Consider the following 18,078-nt stretch of genomic DNA (forward strand, 5'->3'; position numbering starts at 1 on the left):
AATTCAGAAGATATTTTAAAGCCCTTCGAAAGGTAAAAAATATTGATACAATTTTAGATGTGTCCCATTAAAGTAATTGTTTAATTTTTTTCGTTCTGTAAGGAATTTTTACGATCCTTTACCCAAAATTAAATGTAATTTTCAATGTTTTTCTTTTGTACCGAAACTTTTATTCAGTAAATGCAGATACTAATTCACTAAGATCCCCAGAACGGTATCCCGTGTCCCTAAACGTAGTCTGTGGTGGCGGTAGTGATGTAGTGTCCAATCGTCCACTTCGATCGGAGATGGAGATGGAGTTGCGAAAAGTGGGTCAACAGCGGGTGGCAACAGCAGGCACGTTTTGGGTTGACTGACAGAAAAGTGGGTTAATGTGGGGGCTTATGTGGTGGTGGTGGTGTGTATAGTAATGCATTAGAACTATTCAACAACGGTCCTACAACTAGGCCAGAGGGTTTGTCATCACTGCTCGGTTCACTGCCCGCAGGGGATTAGTGGTATCCACCTAGACTGAGAGCAGGTGCCGAGGCGTATCCAATCTTGGTGATGGCGGGAACGGCGGCAACGGCCACAGCTGGCTTGGCAATGGCCACCGCGGCCACGCCCTTCTTCTCCACCACGGCATTGAATCCATGGATCTTGTCGGCAGTGTAGGTCACCTTGCGAATGGTGCCATCGGGTTCGGCCAGGGAATAGCTACCATGGACCACTCCGTTGACGAGGGTCTCCTCCTGCTGCTTGGAATCGCCGGTGTGGTGATCGGTTACCCCGTACGAGAAGCTGTACTGCGGATTGGGATCGTAGGGCTCGGCAACGGCCACCTTGGCCACGGCCACCGGAGCAGCCACGAGCTTGGGAGCAGCATACGAGATGGCTGGAGCGGCATACGAGATGGCAGGAGCAGCCAGGAGCTTAGGAGCAGCATACGAGATGGCTGGGGCTGCCAGGAGTTTGGGGGCAGCATACGAGATGGCAGGAGCTGCATACGAAAGTCCAGGCGAAGACAGTCCATAGGGATCTACGGGAATGGCCACCGCCGCGGACAGGATCAGTCCCAAGACGAACAGACTCTGGTGGGGAAGATGAAATCCTTGGTTGAGTGGAGCTCATCAGTCACCCCAGTCAAAAGACAACCAACTCACCTGGGCAAACATGGCTGGCTGAAGGATGTGATGGAGGGAGCTCTGTCTTGGCGGTGTCTGCACTACGAGAACTCAGCTCAAATGTGAGATGCATTTTCCGCCAACTCTTCAGTTTTATATTCGCAGCAGCTACTGGAAAACTGACAAAAAAAAAAACAAAAACAAAAAACTGGACAATCTAATGGGCAGAGTGACAATTGCGTCTCATTTGGCGACGACAGCCCGATCTCGATCTCGATCTTGCACCCCAGACCTCATCGCTGATGGCGGATTTCGTGTTTCTGGTGCGGATTTCATCACGAGCGCTGGCTTTTCTCAATGGAATAGCTGGTGCAGTACCACACACCACTCACCGAAATCCATTTGAGTCCGTTCAAGAGCGCCGCCGCTCCAAGACACCATCAACAACCAACAACCGAACAACCAAACAACCAAACACCACACCAGACTCGTTTTCCGCTGACCAATCTGGTTTCATTTTTTCGCTGTTTTTCGGCACATTCTCAGGTTCTCCTAGCCGAATTTTGGCTGATGTAATAGCTGCTGAATGTTGGGACAGTTGCAATTGCCACAAAAATAGTTATGGTAGCTTTAGGTACTCTTAATAATAATAATAATAAATAATAATAGCTCCGTATTTAACTACAACATCTACAGACTCATACATTAAAACTCCAACATTTTAAATATAATTTGTAAACATTATTTTTTAAAGAGTTTAACCAACATAAACTATATTATTGTTTTAGCATTTAGTTTAGTTTAACAAAAATAATATTTTTAATGGTTATTGTTATTATTTTTTCTGCTTTGATATAAAAAATCTCTTATAGAAGAAAAAAAAAGGAACTTTAAATTATTATTATTTTTCCTATCTTGATAAAAAAAATCTCTAATAGAAAAAAAATCAAAATTAATTTCAAGTTATTGCAAAAAGAACGTGCAAGCCACTACGAAAAACTAATTCTTAAATTAAAGTTACAATTGAACAAGTCACAAAAAAGAATTTTCAATGATATATATAAAAGAGCTTAAAAATAACTACCATAATCATTAAATAACAAAGTTGTATGCCTTCATTTAAGTTATGCAGCTGAGTTATGCAGCTTATTACTCACACGCCATGTTGCCTAAACGAAAGCAAATTTAGGCTGGTTCACGTGTCGTATGAGTAATTTTGTTGTTAGGTAACTTCCATGTGTAAAAAGAAACACCCACTGTTAGAGTATCAAAACGAGATCAATCGTTTTGCTGGCCAGCACTCGTTTAATTAGAAAACAAAAATGGCAAGTTTCGATAGTTTTTTTTTTGGAGGAGGAGGAGGAGGAGGAGGGAATGGGCGGTGCGCAGGCGCAATTACGCACTCGCAAACGCATTAGCCCCTCGCCGATCTAATTTTTCCACTTGAGCTGCAACAGCGCCCACTTAGCCACCGTAATTGCCTGCGATCAGGCCAAAAGGCAACTAGCCGGCATTTGGTAGCTTTTTAACCTTGCCCACAATTGGCAGCTAAGTGGCAGTGGCCAATATTCCGTCTACTTTTAATGATTTCTCATCTGAGAGCAGAATCGGTCGATTGAGCAAGGAACTACTTAAATGGCAGTGGAGCATTCCATTCGCTTTGGCCAAATTGGACGACTTTATACTATATATCCAAGCTGGTTTCCGGTGGCCGGCGATAATCTACGCCGACAACCGTTAATGAAATCCCCCAACCCGATGAATAATCCGGCGATCTGCTGCCAAGTTTTTTGGGGCTCTCTCTCTCTGTTTCTCCGGGTCTCTCTGCACCTCTCCGATGTGAATCCGTAGCCAACAAGTCGCAAGGTCGTTGGTTGCATTCTGCAAAAGAGTCACGAACTCGAAAACCAGCCACCAGTTACAGCACGGAATCGATGGGGAATCTTTAATCAACCAATGAGTTAGGCAAATACCAAAGATTCGATATTTTTTGTAGACTATTTGTTGAGAAAAATTATGAAATTGTTGAAAGCAATAGTCTTTTCAAACCAATTTCTTTCTCTAAAACAAAACCAAATAAACAAACTCAGGCAAGAAGGGACTAAACAAAAATTTATTAAATATAATTTACTTTATCAAATATTATTAATTTCATATTCCATTTATTTGGATTTCTACAGAAAATAAACTGAAATTGATTGTTACGCTTCTTCTTAAAAATATTTAATATCGTAAATAAAAACCCAATACAAGACCTTATCAATCTAATCGATATTCCTGGGCCACATTGACCCAGTTTTACATGATAAAGTGAAACCAAAACCCTTTGTGGAGTCAACCTTATTATGTAGAGGTGGTACCTCATTAGCATTTGTAATTGATACCCAATAAAGTGTACCAGAAACTTTCCAATTTATTAAACGGCCATTCCAATCAAGTTTTTTTTTTGTACAAGGTGATTAATATCTTTAAGTTTTATATTCTTGCAAAGACCTTTTAATAATTTGCAAGTGCCAATGTGTGAACCCTTGTCAACCCGAGTTCAATCAAGTGTCTCAATTAAAGTCTCGCGCTTTTTGGTGTAAAGGAAAATTAAAAGCATTGCCATTGGATGGAACCTGCATGACAATTACCGAAAACTACTGCTCCGAAATATAATCAAATCGCATTCACTTTCGATTCGAGCCGAACAAGGCAAAAAACAGTGGCAAATAAAAATGAAAACTTGGTGTAGCCACCGCCGCGCAAGACGGCAGAAAATTGGAGTACGTGCTGCGAATTTGGATCAAAGCCCGGTCACAGACGCAGACGCAGCCAAAAAAAAAAACATAAAAGCTGGGTAGGAAGAGGCCCCAACAAATGGTGATGATGATGATGGTGATGAGGGGCAAGGAGTTGGGACAATGGGTGGCCCCTTACCATACCATACGCAATTGGTACGCAGTTCCCTCAACTGAGCGCCGCATGCAAATTTCGCGAACGCATCTGGGTATAAAAGTCGTGCTTTTTTTGTCCAAGGCATGTCAGTTCATTTTCGATAACCGACGGTGACAATCGCACTAAACCCCCACCCAAGCCTTACAATGAATCCTTTGACGGTAAGTCAAGACTGGACGATCGCCCTTTGTTCAAGAGATTAACCACGATCCTCTTGCAGGTTGTTGCAGTCCTCTCCTCGATGGCCCTGTCCGCTCAGGCTGGTCTAGTGGGTGCTCCCCTGGCCGCTGCTCCTCTGGGTGCTCCTCTGGCCTACTCCGCCCCTCTGGGAGCTGCTCCCTACTTTGCACCGGCTGCCTACTCCGCCGGCCCACTGGGCTACTCGGCTCCGCTGGGATACAATGCCCCACTGGTGGCTGGACCTGCTCCTCTGGTGGCCAAGACCTACGCCGCTGCTCCCTTCGCCGCTGGACCTTTTGCCGCTCCATTCGCTGCTCCAGTTGCCCCAGTTGCTGCCCGCCTGGCTGCTCCTCTAGCTGCTCCAGTTGCTGCTCCTCTGGCTGCTCCCGTTGCTGCTCCATTGGCTGCTCCAGTTGCTGCTCCTTTGGCTGCCCCAGTTGCTGCTCCTCTGGCTGCTCCAGTTGCTGCCCCCGTTGCCGCTCCCCTGGCTGCCCCCATTGCCACCGAGATTGTGGATGCCCATCCGCAGTACAAGTTCGCTTACGATGTCCAGGACACGCTGACCGGTGACTCCAAGACCCAGGAGGAGACCCGTGATGGTGATATCGTGCGCGGATCCTACTCCCTGATCGAACCCGATGGTTCCCGTCGCATTGTGAGCTACTACGCCGACTCCATCAACGGATTCAACGCAGTGGTGCAGAAGGATGTGCCTGTGGCTGTGGCCCCAGTGGCTCCAGTTCTGGCCAAGACCGTGGCTGCTCCCGTGGTGGCTGCTGCCCCAGTGGCACCTGTGTTCGCCAAGACCCTGGCTGCTCCGATCGTTGCCTAAGGAGGAGGAGCAAAGGAGCTGAGGAAGGATTGACCCCAATTCGACAAAGGACTTTCATCTGTACATATTCGATTAATCATTGTCGAACTCTAAAATAACTTTCATCGCAAAACCCAAAATAAAAAAAATTCTGAAAACAAATTATTGTATTCTTATAATTAATAGAAATAATTAGTTATTTACAGATTGTAAGTTTAAAGTTATAAACTCAAGTTAGGGATAGCACTCGTAGCTAATTTGGCTTTTGACAAATATTCAATAGTTTTACTTTTATTTAAGTTAGAAATTCCTGAGATTTTTATTCTTTTAAACATTCCTAAGGATCTTAAGATCTTTACAATGTCTATACAATTATGGATTTATTGATTAGTTTTATAGAAGATTTTCTAATAAATGTATTTTGGTTTTTTTCGTAACATTTTCAGAGACTTGGATGAGGAGTTCTGGAAACTATCGCCACATGAGAACGTGGCCCGAATGCGTCTGAAGTTGGAGCCCCAATTATATCCAAATAAACACGAGAATGCAGCCAATCTGCGCGACAATGCGACCAGTGCTTATGACACCAAGTAAGCCTTTACAAACCTTAAAAAGAATACTCTTATATAAACCTATAACTATTTAAACCCCAGGGAAATCTCTGAATTTGACTCCACCATCAAGAATGCTGTGGTGCGTGATTTCCTGGCGGACGACGAGAGTTCGCAATTGGAGGAGGAACTGCGTCAACTGATCGACACGCAGGCGCAGCAGGATGTGGCCCTGGAGAAGCTAGTCATGTCACAGGACTGTGAGCTGATCACGCTGATGACAAAAGTTAAGGGACGCATTGAGGTCAACCAGAGTGTGTTCACCTTTGTGGATTTGAGTCCACCAACGGACGATGGAGCCAAACACGACTTTAGGTTCTCCACCAACAAGATACGCGAAGTGCATCTGAGGAAGTATAACCTGCGCCGGAGTGCTCTGGAAATCTTTCTGGTGGATCAGACCAGCTATTTCCTTAACTTCACCACAAAGGTGGGTTCCTTAGCTTAGTAAAATATTTAATAAATAAAAATAATTGTTTATTTGTAGACTCGCAACAAAGTCTTTACCAAAATTGTGGGTCTGCCGCTGCCAAATATTCTCTATGGCTCGGGAAGATCGCCGGCTGAGCTGCTGAGAGCCTCGGGACTTACCCAGAGATGGATCAATCGCGAAATATCCAATTTCGAATACTTGATGTACCTAAATACTATCGCAGGTAAGGAAAAAACACTTGTCTTTTAAACTAAGTTTTAAAAACGATTTCTTTAACTATTCGCAGGTCGATCCTATAACGATTTAAGCCAGTACCCCGTCTTTCCCTGGATCCTAGCTGACTACACCAGTGACGTCTTGGACTTAACAGATCCCAAATCATTCCGTGACCTATCCAAACCCATTGGATGTGTAAGTTTTACTTTTACTTTTTTAATAAATAAAAGAAGAATTTAATAGTATGATTAACCCCCATAGATAAACCCCAAAAACGAGGCCGAAGTGCGAGGCAAATACGATTCCTTTGAGGATCCCTCCGGTGCCATACCCAAGTTCCACTATGGAACCCACTACTCCAATTCGGCGGGCGTGCTCCACTATTTGCTGCGCGTGGAACCGTTTACCTCGCTGCACATTGAACTGCAAAGCGGTCGCTTCGATGTGGCCGATCGACAATTCCACTCGATACCACAGACGTGGAAGCTGCTAATGGACAATCCCAACGATGTCAAGGAGCTGATACCCGAGTTCTTCTACTTTCCAGAGTTCCTCAAAAACATGAACAAGTTAGATAGACTTTAGCACTCTTATGTCAGTGTGTTTAATTCAAATTTTCAATGCAGATTTGACTTGGGCCATCTGCAAATAACCAAAGAAAAGGTGGACGATGTCATACTGCCCGCCTGGGCCAACACTCCGGAGGAGTTCATTGCCATACACCGGCGGGCCCTGGAGTCGGAGTATGTGAGCCAGCACCTGCACCACTGGATCGACCTGATCTTTGGATACAAACAGAAGGGACCCAAGGCAGCCGAGGCCTTGAACGTCTTCTACTATTGCTCTTATGAGGGCGCCGTGGATCTGGACAAGATCACCAATCCTGTGGAACGGGAGGCGGTTGAAGGTGGGTTCATTTAAGGGGTTTTTCTACATACATTAAATACATTTTAGTAATTTTTTTTATTAAAAAAAATTAAATATATATCTTAAAGAAGATCTGCATAGCCATTTTCCATTCTTTAATTTTGTTTTGCAGTGACCAATAATAAATGGTTAAATAGTTTTTTTTTAGTAGTTAAAAAAAAAAATTTTAAAAAATAAAGATTACATTTTTATGTATTAATAAGTTTACTATGTATCTTGGTCAGCGATTCATCTTCAAACTTTAAGGATGTGTCATTAAATAGTTATAATACCAAATAATTTCAAACTCACAAGTGAATATAAACCCCGTATGAAAGTTTTATAAACATTAACTCACGATTTCTTCTATTTTATCTAGGAATGATCAACAACTTTGGCCAGGTGCCTTCGCAGTTGCTTCGAGAGCCACATCCACGTCGTCTCACGCAGGATGAAACCGCTTTGAAGCTGGTGCGTGCCGAGCTGCGGAGGCCGGATCTCACCCAGTTCCTGGACAAGGTGGTGCAGTACGACTGCGAGCTATCCACGCCCAAGGATCCCATCGTGTACCTGAGTCCCCCACGCAGTCCTCCACGCTCCTTCCTCCAGCTGAGTCCCGATGTTCTAGTCAGTGTGTCCAAATCCAGCATTCTGGGCTGCAATTCTTGGCTGTCGTTTGATAAGGATCACGGATTCCTACTGGAAATCGATGCCACTACAGCCAATCTAAAGTAATATATTCTTTTAAAATTAATATTTAGATTAATCTACATTTGTTAGATTTTTTTTAAAGGAACCGAAAGCGGGTGTTTGGACCCTTCCACTCCTCTCAGCCGCCGCACTCACAACTCTTTGCCGTGAGCACGGATGGCAAGCTGCTGTATGCCGGTGGAATCTGGGATAATTCCCTGAGGGTGTACAATCTGAACAAGGGCAAGGCGGTGGCTTCGGTTACCCGTCACTTGGACATCATCACCTGCATAGCGTTGGACAATTGTGGCTCATATTTGGTCACTGGATCCCGTGACTGCACCTGTATTGTGTGGAGCATCCAGTCACAGCAACAGGGTGGCGGTGGCTCCACCAGCAACATTCCAGTTCATGCCTTGACTGGTCAGTCGCATCTGCAGGCAATTACCCAGCTGAACACCCAGAACCACTACTCACCCAAGCCGTTGACGGTGCTTTATGGACATGACGATGCCATCTCCAGTGTGGCTATCTACACGGAGCTGGATCTGGTGGTCTCTGGATCGCTGGTAAGGATCAGTAGCTTCTATAGAAGGAATATCTATTTATGATCTACATGTTATTTCGTTTAGGATGGCACTGTCAATGTGTATACCCTACAAGAGGGTCAATTTGTAAGGACACTCAAGCCCATTGGATGCACGGAGTCCTGCGTACAAATCTCTTTTGTTACCCTTTCCTATCATGGTAAGTTTGAGGTTATTATAATACATAGTTACTGCCTTGCTTTATGCTTAAACTTTGATGGTATTCCCTTTGTTCATCACATTGCAAAAAATCTTCGTTCAAACAGTTTGAGAGACACTGCTGACATCGCCTAAAAGTATGCCTCAAAATATTTAAAATGTTAAACAGATAGTTTTAGGCATTCACCATACGAGTCCAGCTCTTTTAATATAAATTAGTCATGTTAAAAATTTATATTTGTCTATATGTCATTGCATTACCAGTCACATTTAATGCAAATTTGTTTAACTTTAAAGATTTAATTGATCTTTAAAATGTTACAAAATATGTAAATTCAAAATCGAATCCATTCATATGTTTTTTAAAGGTTAGGCTACCATATATGTTATATTAAACTTCTATATTATAGATCGTTCAAATTCCTGTGTACATTTAAATTTAAAAGTTTATGCAGTTAAACTCAAATCTCTCGCATTCTTAAATTCCAAATACCTGGCATGCACTTTCAAAAAGGTCTCCCAAATAGCTATTTTATAAAATAAATATTGTAAAAACCCGATTAAATTCCCCAGCTATTAATCATTGTCATTCCTGTGAAATTTTTAATCAATTTAGGTACTTGAAACCCTCTCAAAAATCTTAATTGACTCAGTGAAGTATTATCGATATCAATATTGTCTGGGGGACTATCTTTAAATTGATTAGGCCAATGAAATGGATCTTGGTTCTCTGACTCACAAGACGGCTCGCTGTTGGTGACCACATTTTGCCCACCTGTAAGCTATAATCTCCGTAAATCAACTCTCTTTCCTGTCCACTCATGGTGCCCCTAATCTTCCGATGAGGCGGCGGCGGCGGCACACTCACGTGCTACTGCGTAGCATTCCCATATTATGTTTGAAGAGGGCGGCAATCAAACAATTTAATCAGCCCTCCCTGCTATCGGCAATTGCCACATAAGTGAGCCAGAGGCAGAGGCAGTGCGACGAGAATCACGTGATTGTGTGGCCATGTGCGTCGCCCCCTTCGGCAGACTACTAGAATACTATATGGTATAGTATGTCCGACTTTGCCCCCATGCACTGCGCGGCTATAGCCATGTATATCTTATCGGGCGGTGCAGTCAGCTAACGCGACAGGCCGTTAATCCAAATTAAAGCGTGCCTAAGGCACTGAAAGATCATAAAGTATACACACCCCCGCAAGGTTAAGACTTTGTCCGCTTGTCGGCACACTAAATGAACGCCTTTGGAATTCCCCAATCCCAATGCCCATTCCTCATAGCAACACTGTCAAGGTATCATTATCATACAAAATCAGGGTCTTTTGATTTTGCAAAAATAAATATACAAAAAAAAACCATAATATATCGCCACCGATGATGGTACGTGCCCGATAACGGAATATAATAATTGCGCACTTGCACCGACTTAAATCAATATATTTACAATTATGTTATGCCAACGATCCATTGGCCGTAATTAACATGCCCATGATTATTGACCCATTATGATGGTTTTTAGAAAAGATTTCATAAGTCACTTGCCGATTAGCATGGGCTATTCAATTCACACTTACTTGACAAATTTTGTATAATGAGTCCTAACGTTTCTTAAAATTAAAATCAGAACATTGGGCTAGAATAATAAAAAGTCTAAATTTCCAATCAACTGGAATTTACAGCTGAAAAATTTTTATTTGGGTCAATTTTCGAAAAAAGGATGATGGTACCTCTTATAAAAAATGCTAAAATTGGCGACCTCCAAAAATAGAGTTTAAATTGCAGTTTTTTGATCAAAACTATGGTATATAATGGTTCAATGATGGAATGCCATACCTCGTTGAATTCGTCATAAAATTTCCAACAAACTGGCATTCACAGCTCAAAAATTTTGGGTTGGATCAAATTTCGAAAAAAATGATGATGGTACCCCTTAAAAAAAATGCTAAAATTGGCGACCTCCAAAAATAGAGTTTAAATTGCAGTTTTTTGATCAAAACTATGGAATATAATGGTTCAATGATGGAATGCCATACCTCGTTGAATTCGTCATAAAATTTCCAACAAACTGGCATTCACAGCTCAAAAATTTTGGTTTGGATCAAATTTCGAAAGAAATGATGATGGTACCCCTTATAAAAAATGCTAAAATTGGCGACCTGCAAAAAATGAGATAAAATTTCTTCCAAAATATGTAAAATAGTGACTATCAACCTTTTTGGGTTAACACAATATTCAATTATTATTTTAATCAGATTATTTATTGACTTTGATTATATAAAAATTTCTTATTGAGAACGACTGCTCCCAAAATATTAACATTCCAAAGATTACAATAATGACTTTCAACCTTTTTGGGTTAATATTATATGGGTTTACCTTAAACATTATTTAAAAAACGAGCAAAACTCGTTTTTGGGGTGTAAAGAATAAAAAATATATTTCCATTACCTACAATTCCACGTTCTTAAAATTAAAATTATTCCGCTGCCTGTACTTAACTTTCATTTTTGTTTGTTATACAATATTTGACTTGTGATAATGCTTATAAATAAATAAGCCTCGAATTTCGTTTGCTTTGCATTCCTATGAAGTATGAAATGCGTCAATCGATGGCGCCAGCTTGCATATCGACTTCTTTTTTCTTTTAAATATGCAGCCATATAGATTCGCTAAGCCACTCGATTTTCAGGCAATCAGCTTGGACATTTTTGGAAATTGATATACTGCCAGTGCCATATAAACCCCATTTCCTTACCACCAGTATATAGGTGTATATACGTACTGTGCATATAGGCACATGCAGCCGGTCGCTTATCGAATGAATTAATATTACTTCTGATTATAAATTCGCAACATCCGGCAGTCAGCGGCTCAGAAATATTGAAACCGAATCGAAAAACGTCAATCCAGTTCAGTTTCCAGGGCAATGATGGGCACTTAATTGCGTTCTTGTCGGGCCCCAATCAATTACATAGCCGCTAATGAAGACCCGATGCCATCCATTGATTGACTATCAGCCCGCAACGAAATCACACATACATGAGTGTATGTATGTACTATAAACATACATACATATACGACGATTCTCTGGCATTAACCCAGCGTCGTTAATGGAATCAAATCAGAAATCAGAAAGGCGAACGAGCCCCGTGAACGAATCGCGCGTCACAGAGTCACACGACCAACCGATCTCCCAATCCCCCCCAATTCTCTTGACCCACCACCGCCAACCCATCCGACGATTCATTCATTTTTTGAAATTCTTAAGACGCAGCACAAAATTTATGAAATAGTTGTAGTAAATTTCGTCGAAAGGCCCCAATAAAGATCAAGATATAATTTATTCTCTGTTTGTGTGTGTGTGTTTGCGTGTGGGTCTCTGAGAGTTTGAGGTATTCTTTTTTTGTTGAATTGTTGAATGAACTTCAAGATTGGCCAAAACCAACCAGACACGGTTATTACTAGTTATATCTGTACGCGTGGCCGGGTCATATTAGGAAGTTCATTCAGATCCAATCTAGGGTATTTAGTGGCTCTTCCATCTGAACGAGTTCTGATTTCTCAGTTTCGCCGGGTGGCATTGGCATATAGATACGGATACTGATACAGATACAGATACAGATACAGTCGCCACATAATACAGATACTTGGGCAGATACAGATAAGAGCAACTACGCATTGCTTGGATGTATGAATGTATGAATGTATGTAGTGTGTAGTGTGTAGTGTGTTGTGTGTAGTATGTCGCCATGTGATAATGGTTCTTTAGACGATGCCAGGTTATCAGCACAGAGTGGGCCGGACCTCGTCTAATAGCATAAAGACATTCATTTTTACTGCGTAAATGCTCGCCACTACGCCCTGCCCCACATTCTCAAATCGGAAATTAAATTATTAAATTATCAAAGAATGCCGCACCTTATGGCAAAACTCATTATCCCTTATCCGCAGGACACATCGCCTTTAGTGCTCTGGACGACACCTCGCACTCGGTGCATGTGTACAGCATCAATGGCTGCAGTCTGGGCTCCAAGTATGTTTCTGGCCGGGTCACCGGATTGGCCAGTGCTTCCGACTATTTGGTGGTGGCCGACGATGCCGGCGACATCACCATGAGCAGACTACACGGGTAAGATATCGCCCAAGACTTACAGTCTCCAAAGAAACATTTATTTTTTTTTATAAGGTTTATTTTTTAATTAAAATTCAAAAATATGTCTGTTTACTTTCCTCAAACAATATTTTAGTTTAATTAATTAAAATTAAAAATCTAAAACCGTTTTTTAAATGTCCGTCCACCGAATTTCATAAGAAGAAAACCTTATTCTTCAACTTATGTTATTTTAAATAATATTAATAATTTAATGAACAAATTCTTCCCCCTTTTTAATTTCTTTTTGTCTTAAGTCTTATTTTGGTACTGCCTAAAATAATAATAAATATATTAATTTACAAATAGTTGACTTTATTAAATTCCTTAAATAATATGTTGTGGAAAAAATGTTTTTCTCTGCTGGTAAAAAATGATTTTTAGAACCTCACTTATTAATTTAAATATTTTCACTTGCAGTTTAAAGCCCGTTTTCGACATTCCGCTGCACGTGCCCATCCAGACGGTGGTGGTGACGCCGGGCAACACCCACATCCTGGCGCCTCTACGGGATGGCCGACTGGCCGTGATCGCCGTGCAACTGCCCTCCGGCGGCAACAAGAAGCATTCCGTGCTCAATGTCTAAAAGAAATAGCAGCAGGACAGCAGGAGCTTAGCTTAACATTGGACTTCCTCAATTCCCGAATTTTACACTCTCTGCCTAGCATAAGTTGCTCCTATTTTCGTCTAGTGCTTCTAGCACAACCTAGATGTAGATTTTGTGTCTTGTGATTTGTCATGATTTATTTTTTTTTTTTGTCATTTTCCATACTACGTGACGTGCCAAAAGCAAAGCCTTTGACCAACAAATAATTCCCACGAAAAGTTGACAAATGTGTCTAAAGATATTCAGCAAGTCGATCGATTGCATTCGCGGAATTTCCATGCGCAACTGAAAAGTATTTCACCTGTCAAAAGTGCGTGTTCACCTGGCCGCCAAAAAAAAAATGGCCAAATGATCGATGGCACACTCTTCTTCAGTTGACGAACATCCAAATCTGAATAAATCATCAATCATGCGCCGAGGTGTGAGGAGATATATCTCTTCGCCAGGCAAATGGGACGGAGATGGAGACGACAACAAAATCGGAGGAAGACGATGGGGAAACTGGTTGTAGACGCACTTGGCAACTACTCTACTCACTGACTCACGAGCGACTTTCAAATTTGGCCAAAAAAAAAAAAAGAACCTACAAAAAAGCACCCGGCAACAGCGGCAAGACGCTTGAAAAACTTAAAAAACCGCAACCGACCGCACAGATCGACGGCATCCAGCTGCTCGGGTGCTCAATAAAAATAAAGAAATAAAGAAAACACTTTCGTTGCGTCCCCTTTTTTGCGCCTGCAGACACAACCAAAAATAGAGCCCCCAGAGATCTTCGTCCCATTAAGTACGCACACACTCGGATCACATGGTGTATCCAATAATTAGCAGAGCAATTCCAATTGAAAGTATTATCACCGCACGATTACAGTCCGTCCACACAGATCCGCAGATCCACAGATCCAAGTTGAAAATCAAACACACAGACAATACCAGTGCCAGAACAAAAGATACTATTCTTCTTTTTTTTACCATTCCCCAAAACTTCTGCCTTTGATCTTACTCGTCAGCGATTGTGACTCTAGAATCTGAATTTCCAAAGACAAGCGACAATATCAAAGGTGAATGGAATATATATATATATATATATATATATATATTTTACGAATTGTAATCGCATAAAGCCCTGGGCAGCTGCAACAGAAAAGCAACCTATCAATATCTTACTCCAGCAATATATACAGTATATCATCTGTTTACGTAAAGGTCCCTCTGGGATCGAGTTCGTTATCTGTTGTTAAGATCGTATCGCGTATTATCGTAAAAATGTTTTCCCCGTTCAATGTATGTACGTAATTGTACTAGTTTATGTAGATAATGTCACTATCCGTAGTTTGTAGATCTGTCAATAAAGTGATGAGAACCACACAGTAATTGAAATTCCATGTTTTATTCAACCGCCCAATGAGCAGAGTACTTGCCACTTCAGTTTTCTTGTATTTATTCAAAAACCATCGCTTGAATGTGGATTAAAATTAAAAACTAAACAATTAGAAAACCATATTTCAGTTCTATTACCTTATAAATTAAAACATAGTCGTGGGTAGCTTATGAAACTGATTAATTCCGTGAATACTATTCCGTGATTCTATATGGGCTGCGATGCTGGATGAATTTGGTCGATCAATAAATAGGTTGTAAAAATGATGGGTGCACATAAATACGAATTGGGTGATTGACTGACTGATTGATTGATTGATCAATTCTGGTTTGTGTTACAAGATTATATAAGTGCTTGGGTTGCTGGGGTACCCTTAAGTAAACGGCCAATTAGTTTAAATACGTTAACTAGAGCTCGCCTGAATCGCTAGGAACAATCATTGCTACTTACAAAAAACAAAAGACGCGTGATTACAAGCCGATAACTAAAGCTATAATTAAAGAAAACGAATAAAGTAGATTCTATATTTCGAATGCGATACTTGTGTGACTGCTATTCGAGGGTGGTAAGTTAGAAAATTAGTGTCTAAGCCGGCATTAGATACGGTTAATTACCTGGATTACGAGCTAGATGGTGCTTAACCTAAATTGTACATAACTGTAAATCGTATGACCTTTCTCTCCATAATTTCTTATTATTTTTTTTTTTGTGGTTTTTTCTAAGCATATTTCTTTTCTTTTCACGCATCTTCGAAGGCATTTGATCTATCTAACTAACTAGATGAATTCCCGTCGTCAATCCGATAGCCTTTTGTTTTGTGGTTGTGTAATGGTGGGATCTCTATTCCTCCTCCCTCTGCAATAAAGCGAGAAAAGGATAAGGGATTACTTAGGATGAGTTGGGATTGGAGGGCAAGGAAGGTGAATACTTACAAGTACGGGATACACAAAGGTGTCGGCGGAGTCTTTGCCGACGGCATTGCGGGCTATGCACTTGTAGTTGCCCATGTCCTCCCACTTGATCTCGGAGATGAGAAGATCACCGCTGGGCAGCACCCGGTGGCGATGTCCCTGGACGATCTCCTTGTTCTCGTTGTTCAACCAGGTGATCTCGGCCCTGGGACGAGCGTGCACCCGACAGGGCAGCATGATGTTGTTGCCCATCAGGTCCAGATGCGTCTTCTCGGAGTAGATGATGCGCGGCTTCTGCGGACCCGGGTAGGTCTTCTCCGGCACCAGGCGAGAGGTTCGGGGCGGATGCACCACAGTGCTGGCGTAGATGGTCTTGGAGCCAGTGCGTCCCACACAGGTGTAGGTGCGGGCCTCGCTCAGCATGTGATCGATGATGTGGGACGATCGCACACGGACAATGGTCGCCTCGTTGGCCTCGTCGGCCACCTGGTTGGATTCCAGGTCGTCCAGCTCGGAGTGCGGCAGATGACCCACCACCCACTGGATGCTGGGCACCGAGGAGCCCATCATCTCGCAAACGATCTCGACGGTGGCACCCTCCGCCTGCTGCAGCTTGGTCGGCGGCGTCTTGATGAACTTCAGCCAGTCGGCCGCGAAGGCTCGGTTGCGGGGCTTCTCCTCCTCGGCCTCGATGGAGTTGTCCACATTGTTGCTATCGTCGTCGTCTACCAGGTCCACGGCTCTTCCGCGGACAGTGGCGATACTGCCGAACAGCAGCAGCGCTAAGGCGCACACATGTAAATTCATTTTCTGCAATCAGATCAGAGTGGAAATCGACGTTGAGTTCAAAGTTCATCCACAGTCATACGACTCTAATATAGGTTAATAAACCCCAGAGCAACGTGATGCGATAGCCGCCTGCATTCCAGCCAGTCATCCCCCGTCACTTATCACCACCTATGTATGTATAATAGACCAGGGGAGGTCTCCGCGTCTATTTCCCCCGATAAGAGCAAAAAGGCCTTCAGCCGCCGGACTCTAGAACATTACTAACACTTGCGAAATGCCATGACTCTCGGAATCGGAATCGAAATCGAAATCCTTTCCCGACAAGAAAAAAAACCCCAACCCCCTAGAACCCCCAAACCCTCGATCCCGAGAGATCTTTTAGATCTTCGCTCTCAACACGAATTTCACAATGCCACGACACCAGAAACAAAAAAAAAATGATATAAGAATCATGCGTGGGCCGAATCAGAGGCAGAAATTGAAAACGGAAAGACGCCATTGTGACGTCAATTTGTTCGAATTCTACAACTTGATTCATGTTCACATTCTCACCCACGCTCTGGCTCTAGCCGCAGATCAAGGGCCAGTGTGTCCCATGTCTAGAGTCTAGACTGGACAAACTGCGTGACCGATTAATTATTCATATACAATAGTTTTCGAGGGTATTGTGTGTAGTCATTCGCCAATCGCTGGCGAATGTTGCATCAGACGGTTTCTTTTGCCCTTCGACGGGGATTTTGGTTTTTGGGAATTTCTACGAATTCCGATTTTGACAAAAAAAAGAAAATGACGACAATGATTGATAGGATTCACTGGTCTATTGTTAACGCATTACTCAGACTCAGACTGAGACTCACACCCACACTGACACTCACCTTTTGATTTGATTTCTTTTTTCTCTTCCGGTAAAAAATGTTTGCAAATTTCTCCCTAACGTTGGATGATATGCTATCAAGTGCTATCGTCGGTCGGCCTGTCGTTATGTTATGAACGAATTTATCAGCTCTATGTTGTGGCGGCTCCTGGTTTGGGCTTTCTGGTTGAAGTTGAGCAGCAGTTGGCTTAGCACTGACATAGATCCGGCGCTGGATGCCGTCTTGGAGGTCGTGCAGCTCAGTGTTGGCGGAATCTTGGCTACTTGCCGGACTTTCGGGGGCCGAATATGGATCGTATTGGATGGTGCTTCGCTTGGGGATAGCGATTGTCTGGATTAGGCTGACTTGGGATCAGGTGGTGCAGCGCTCTCAGTGGGTCAAAGTCTCGGTCTCGGTCTCGGCGTAGCGAATATCTAGCTGACGGCTCTGGCACATTCGATCCTCGATTGGGTATCAGTGATCGGAACGGGCTTCCTTGGATGTGGCGGTAGCTTTGGATTTGTTGGTTGTCGTTGTCTGGTTGGCGCGGCACTCGTTTGAATACGCACGGTTCATCGACATTACACTCGAGTCAAGGTGTTTGGGGCGTTTTTTAAGCGGATCGCGGCGAATTTCAAAAAGAAGCGAGGATCGGATCGGTTAAGTTCGGGTTGGATCGTAACGGATCGGATTGGATCGGCTCTCAAAAGTTGTGTTCAACAGCTGGAAACTGTAACAGAACTGAATGTGT

The 18,078-nt window shown here is 42.7% G+C and overlaps 5 protein-coding genes across 7 annotated transcripts in view; 2 read left to right on the top strand and 3 right to left on the bottom strand.

Moving 5' to 3' along the window:
• The window catches only part of LOC108145864 (neurobeachin-like protein 1), a 36,852-nt gene extending 22,086 nt beyond the window's left edge, over nucleotides 1-14,766 (top strand). For all 3 annotated transcript variants that reach the window (XM_017271500.2, XM_017271501.2, XM_017271502.2), the window contains 11 exons: nucleotides 5,478-5,621; nucleotides 5,685-6,072; nucleotides 6,130-6,298; nucleotides 6,362-6,486; nucleotides 6,553-6,860; nucleotides 6,918-7,198; nucleotides 7,577-7,928; nucleotides 7,991-8,456; nucleotides 8,520-8,634; nucleotides 12,590-12,767; nucleotides 13,209-14,766. In XM_017271500.2, the coding sequence (XP_017126989.1) occupies nucleotides 5,478-5,621; nucleotides 5,685-6,072; nucleotides 6,130-6,298; nucleotides 6,362-6,486; nucleotides 6,553-6,860; nucleotides 6,918-7,198; nucleotides 7,577-7,928; nucleotides 7,991-8,456; nucleotides 8,520-8,634; nucleotides 12,590-12,767; nucleotides 13,209-13,374 (2,692 nt within the window). In that variant the 3' untranslated portion in view covers nucleotides 13,375-14,766. The remainder of the gene's footprint in view (nucleotides 1-5,477; nucleotides 5,622-5,684; nucleotides 6,073-6,129; nucleotides 6,299-6,361; nucleotides 6,487-6,552; nucleotides 6,861-6,917; nucleotides 7,199-7,576; nucleotides 7,929-7,990; nucleotides 8,457-8,519; nucleotides 8,635-12,589; nucleotides 12,768-13,208) is intronic.
• On the bottom strand, nucleotides 148-1,242 carry LOC108145870 (cuticle protein). Its single transcript, XM_017271508.1, has 2 exons — nucleotides 1,143-1,242; nucleotides 148-1,070 (listed from the first exon to the last, which is right to left on the bottom strand). Exons 1-2 carry the CDS (start codon nucleotides 1,152-1,154, stop codon nucleotides 492-494), a joined length of 591 nt encoding a protein of 196 aa, XP_017126997.1. The 5' UTR covers nucleotides 1,155-1,242; the 3' UTR covers nucleotides 148-491.
• LOC108145867 (cuticle protein 21) lies at nucleotides 4,106-5,193 on the top strand. The gene is made up of 2 exons (XM_017271506.1): nucleotides 4,106-4,201; nucleotides 4,261-5,193. The coding sequence occupies exons 1-2, from the start codon at nucleotides 4,187-4,189 to the stop codon at nucleotides 5,050-5,052; spliced, it is 807 nt and encodes a 268-aa protein (XP_017126995.1). The 5' UTR covers nucleotides 4,106-4,186; the 3' UTR covers nucleotides 5,053-5,193.
• Nucleotides 14,767-14,816: 50 nt separating the features above from the next.
• LOC108145866 (neural/ectodermal development factor IMP-L2) lies at nucleotides 14,817-17,454 on the bottom strand. Its single transcript, XM_017271505.2, has 3 exons — nucleotides 17,349-17,454; nucleotides 15,706-16,494; nucleotides 14,817-15,628 (listed from the first exon to the last, which is right to left on the bottom strand). Exons 2-3 carry the CDS (start codon nucleotides 16,489-16,491, stop codon nucleotides 15,614-15,616), a joined length of 801 nt encoding a protein of 266 aa, XP_017126994.1. The 5' UTR covers nucleotides 16,492-16,494; nucleotides 17,349-17,454; the 3' UTR covers nucleotides 14,817-15,613.
• On the bottom strand, nucleotides 17,350-17,548 carry LOC121467090. Its single transcript, XM_041708162.1, has one exon. It carries the CDS (start codon nucleotides 17,546-17,548, stop codon nucleotides 17,453-17,455), a length of 96 nt encoding a protein of 31 aa, XP_041564096.1. The 3' UTR covers nucleotides 17,350-17,452.
• Between the last annotated feature and the right edge of the window lie 530 nt (nucleotides 17,549-18,078).

Source organism: Drosophila elegans, unplaced genomic scaffold (assembly GCF_018152505.1).
Source record: "Drosophila elegans isolate 14027-0461.03 unplaced genomic scaffold, ASM1815250v1 contig_208, whole genome shotgun sequence".
Taxonomy (NCBI): domain Eukaryota; kingdom Metazoa; phylum Arthropoda; class Insecta; order Diptera; family Drosophilidae; genus Drosophila; species Drosophila elegans.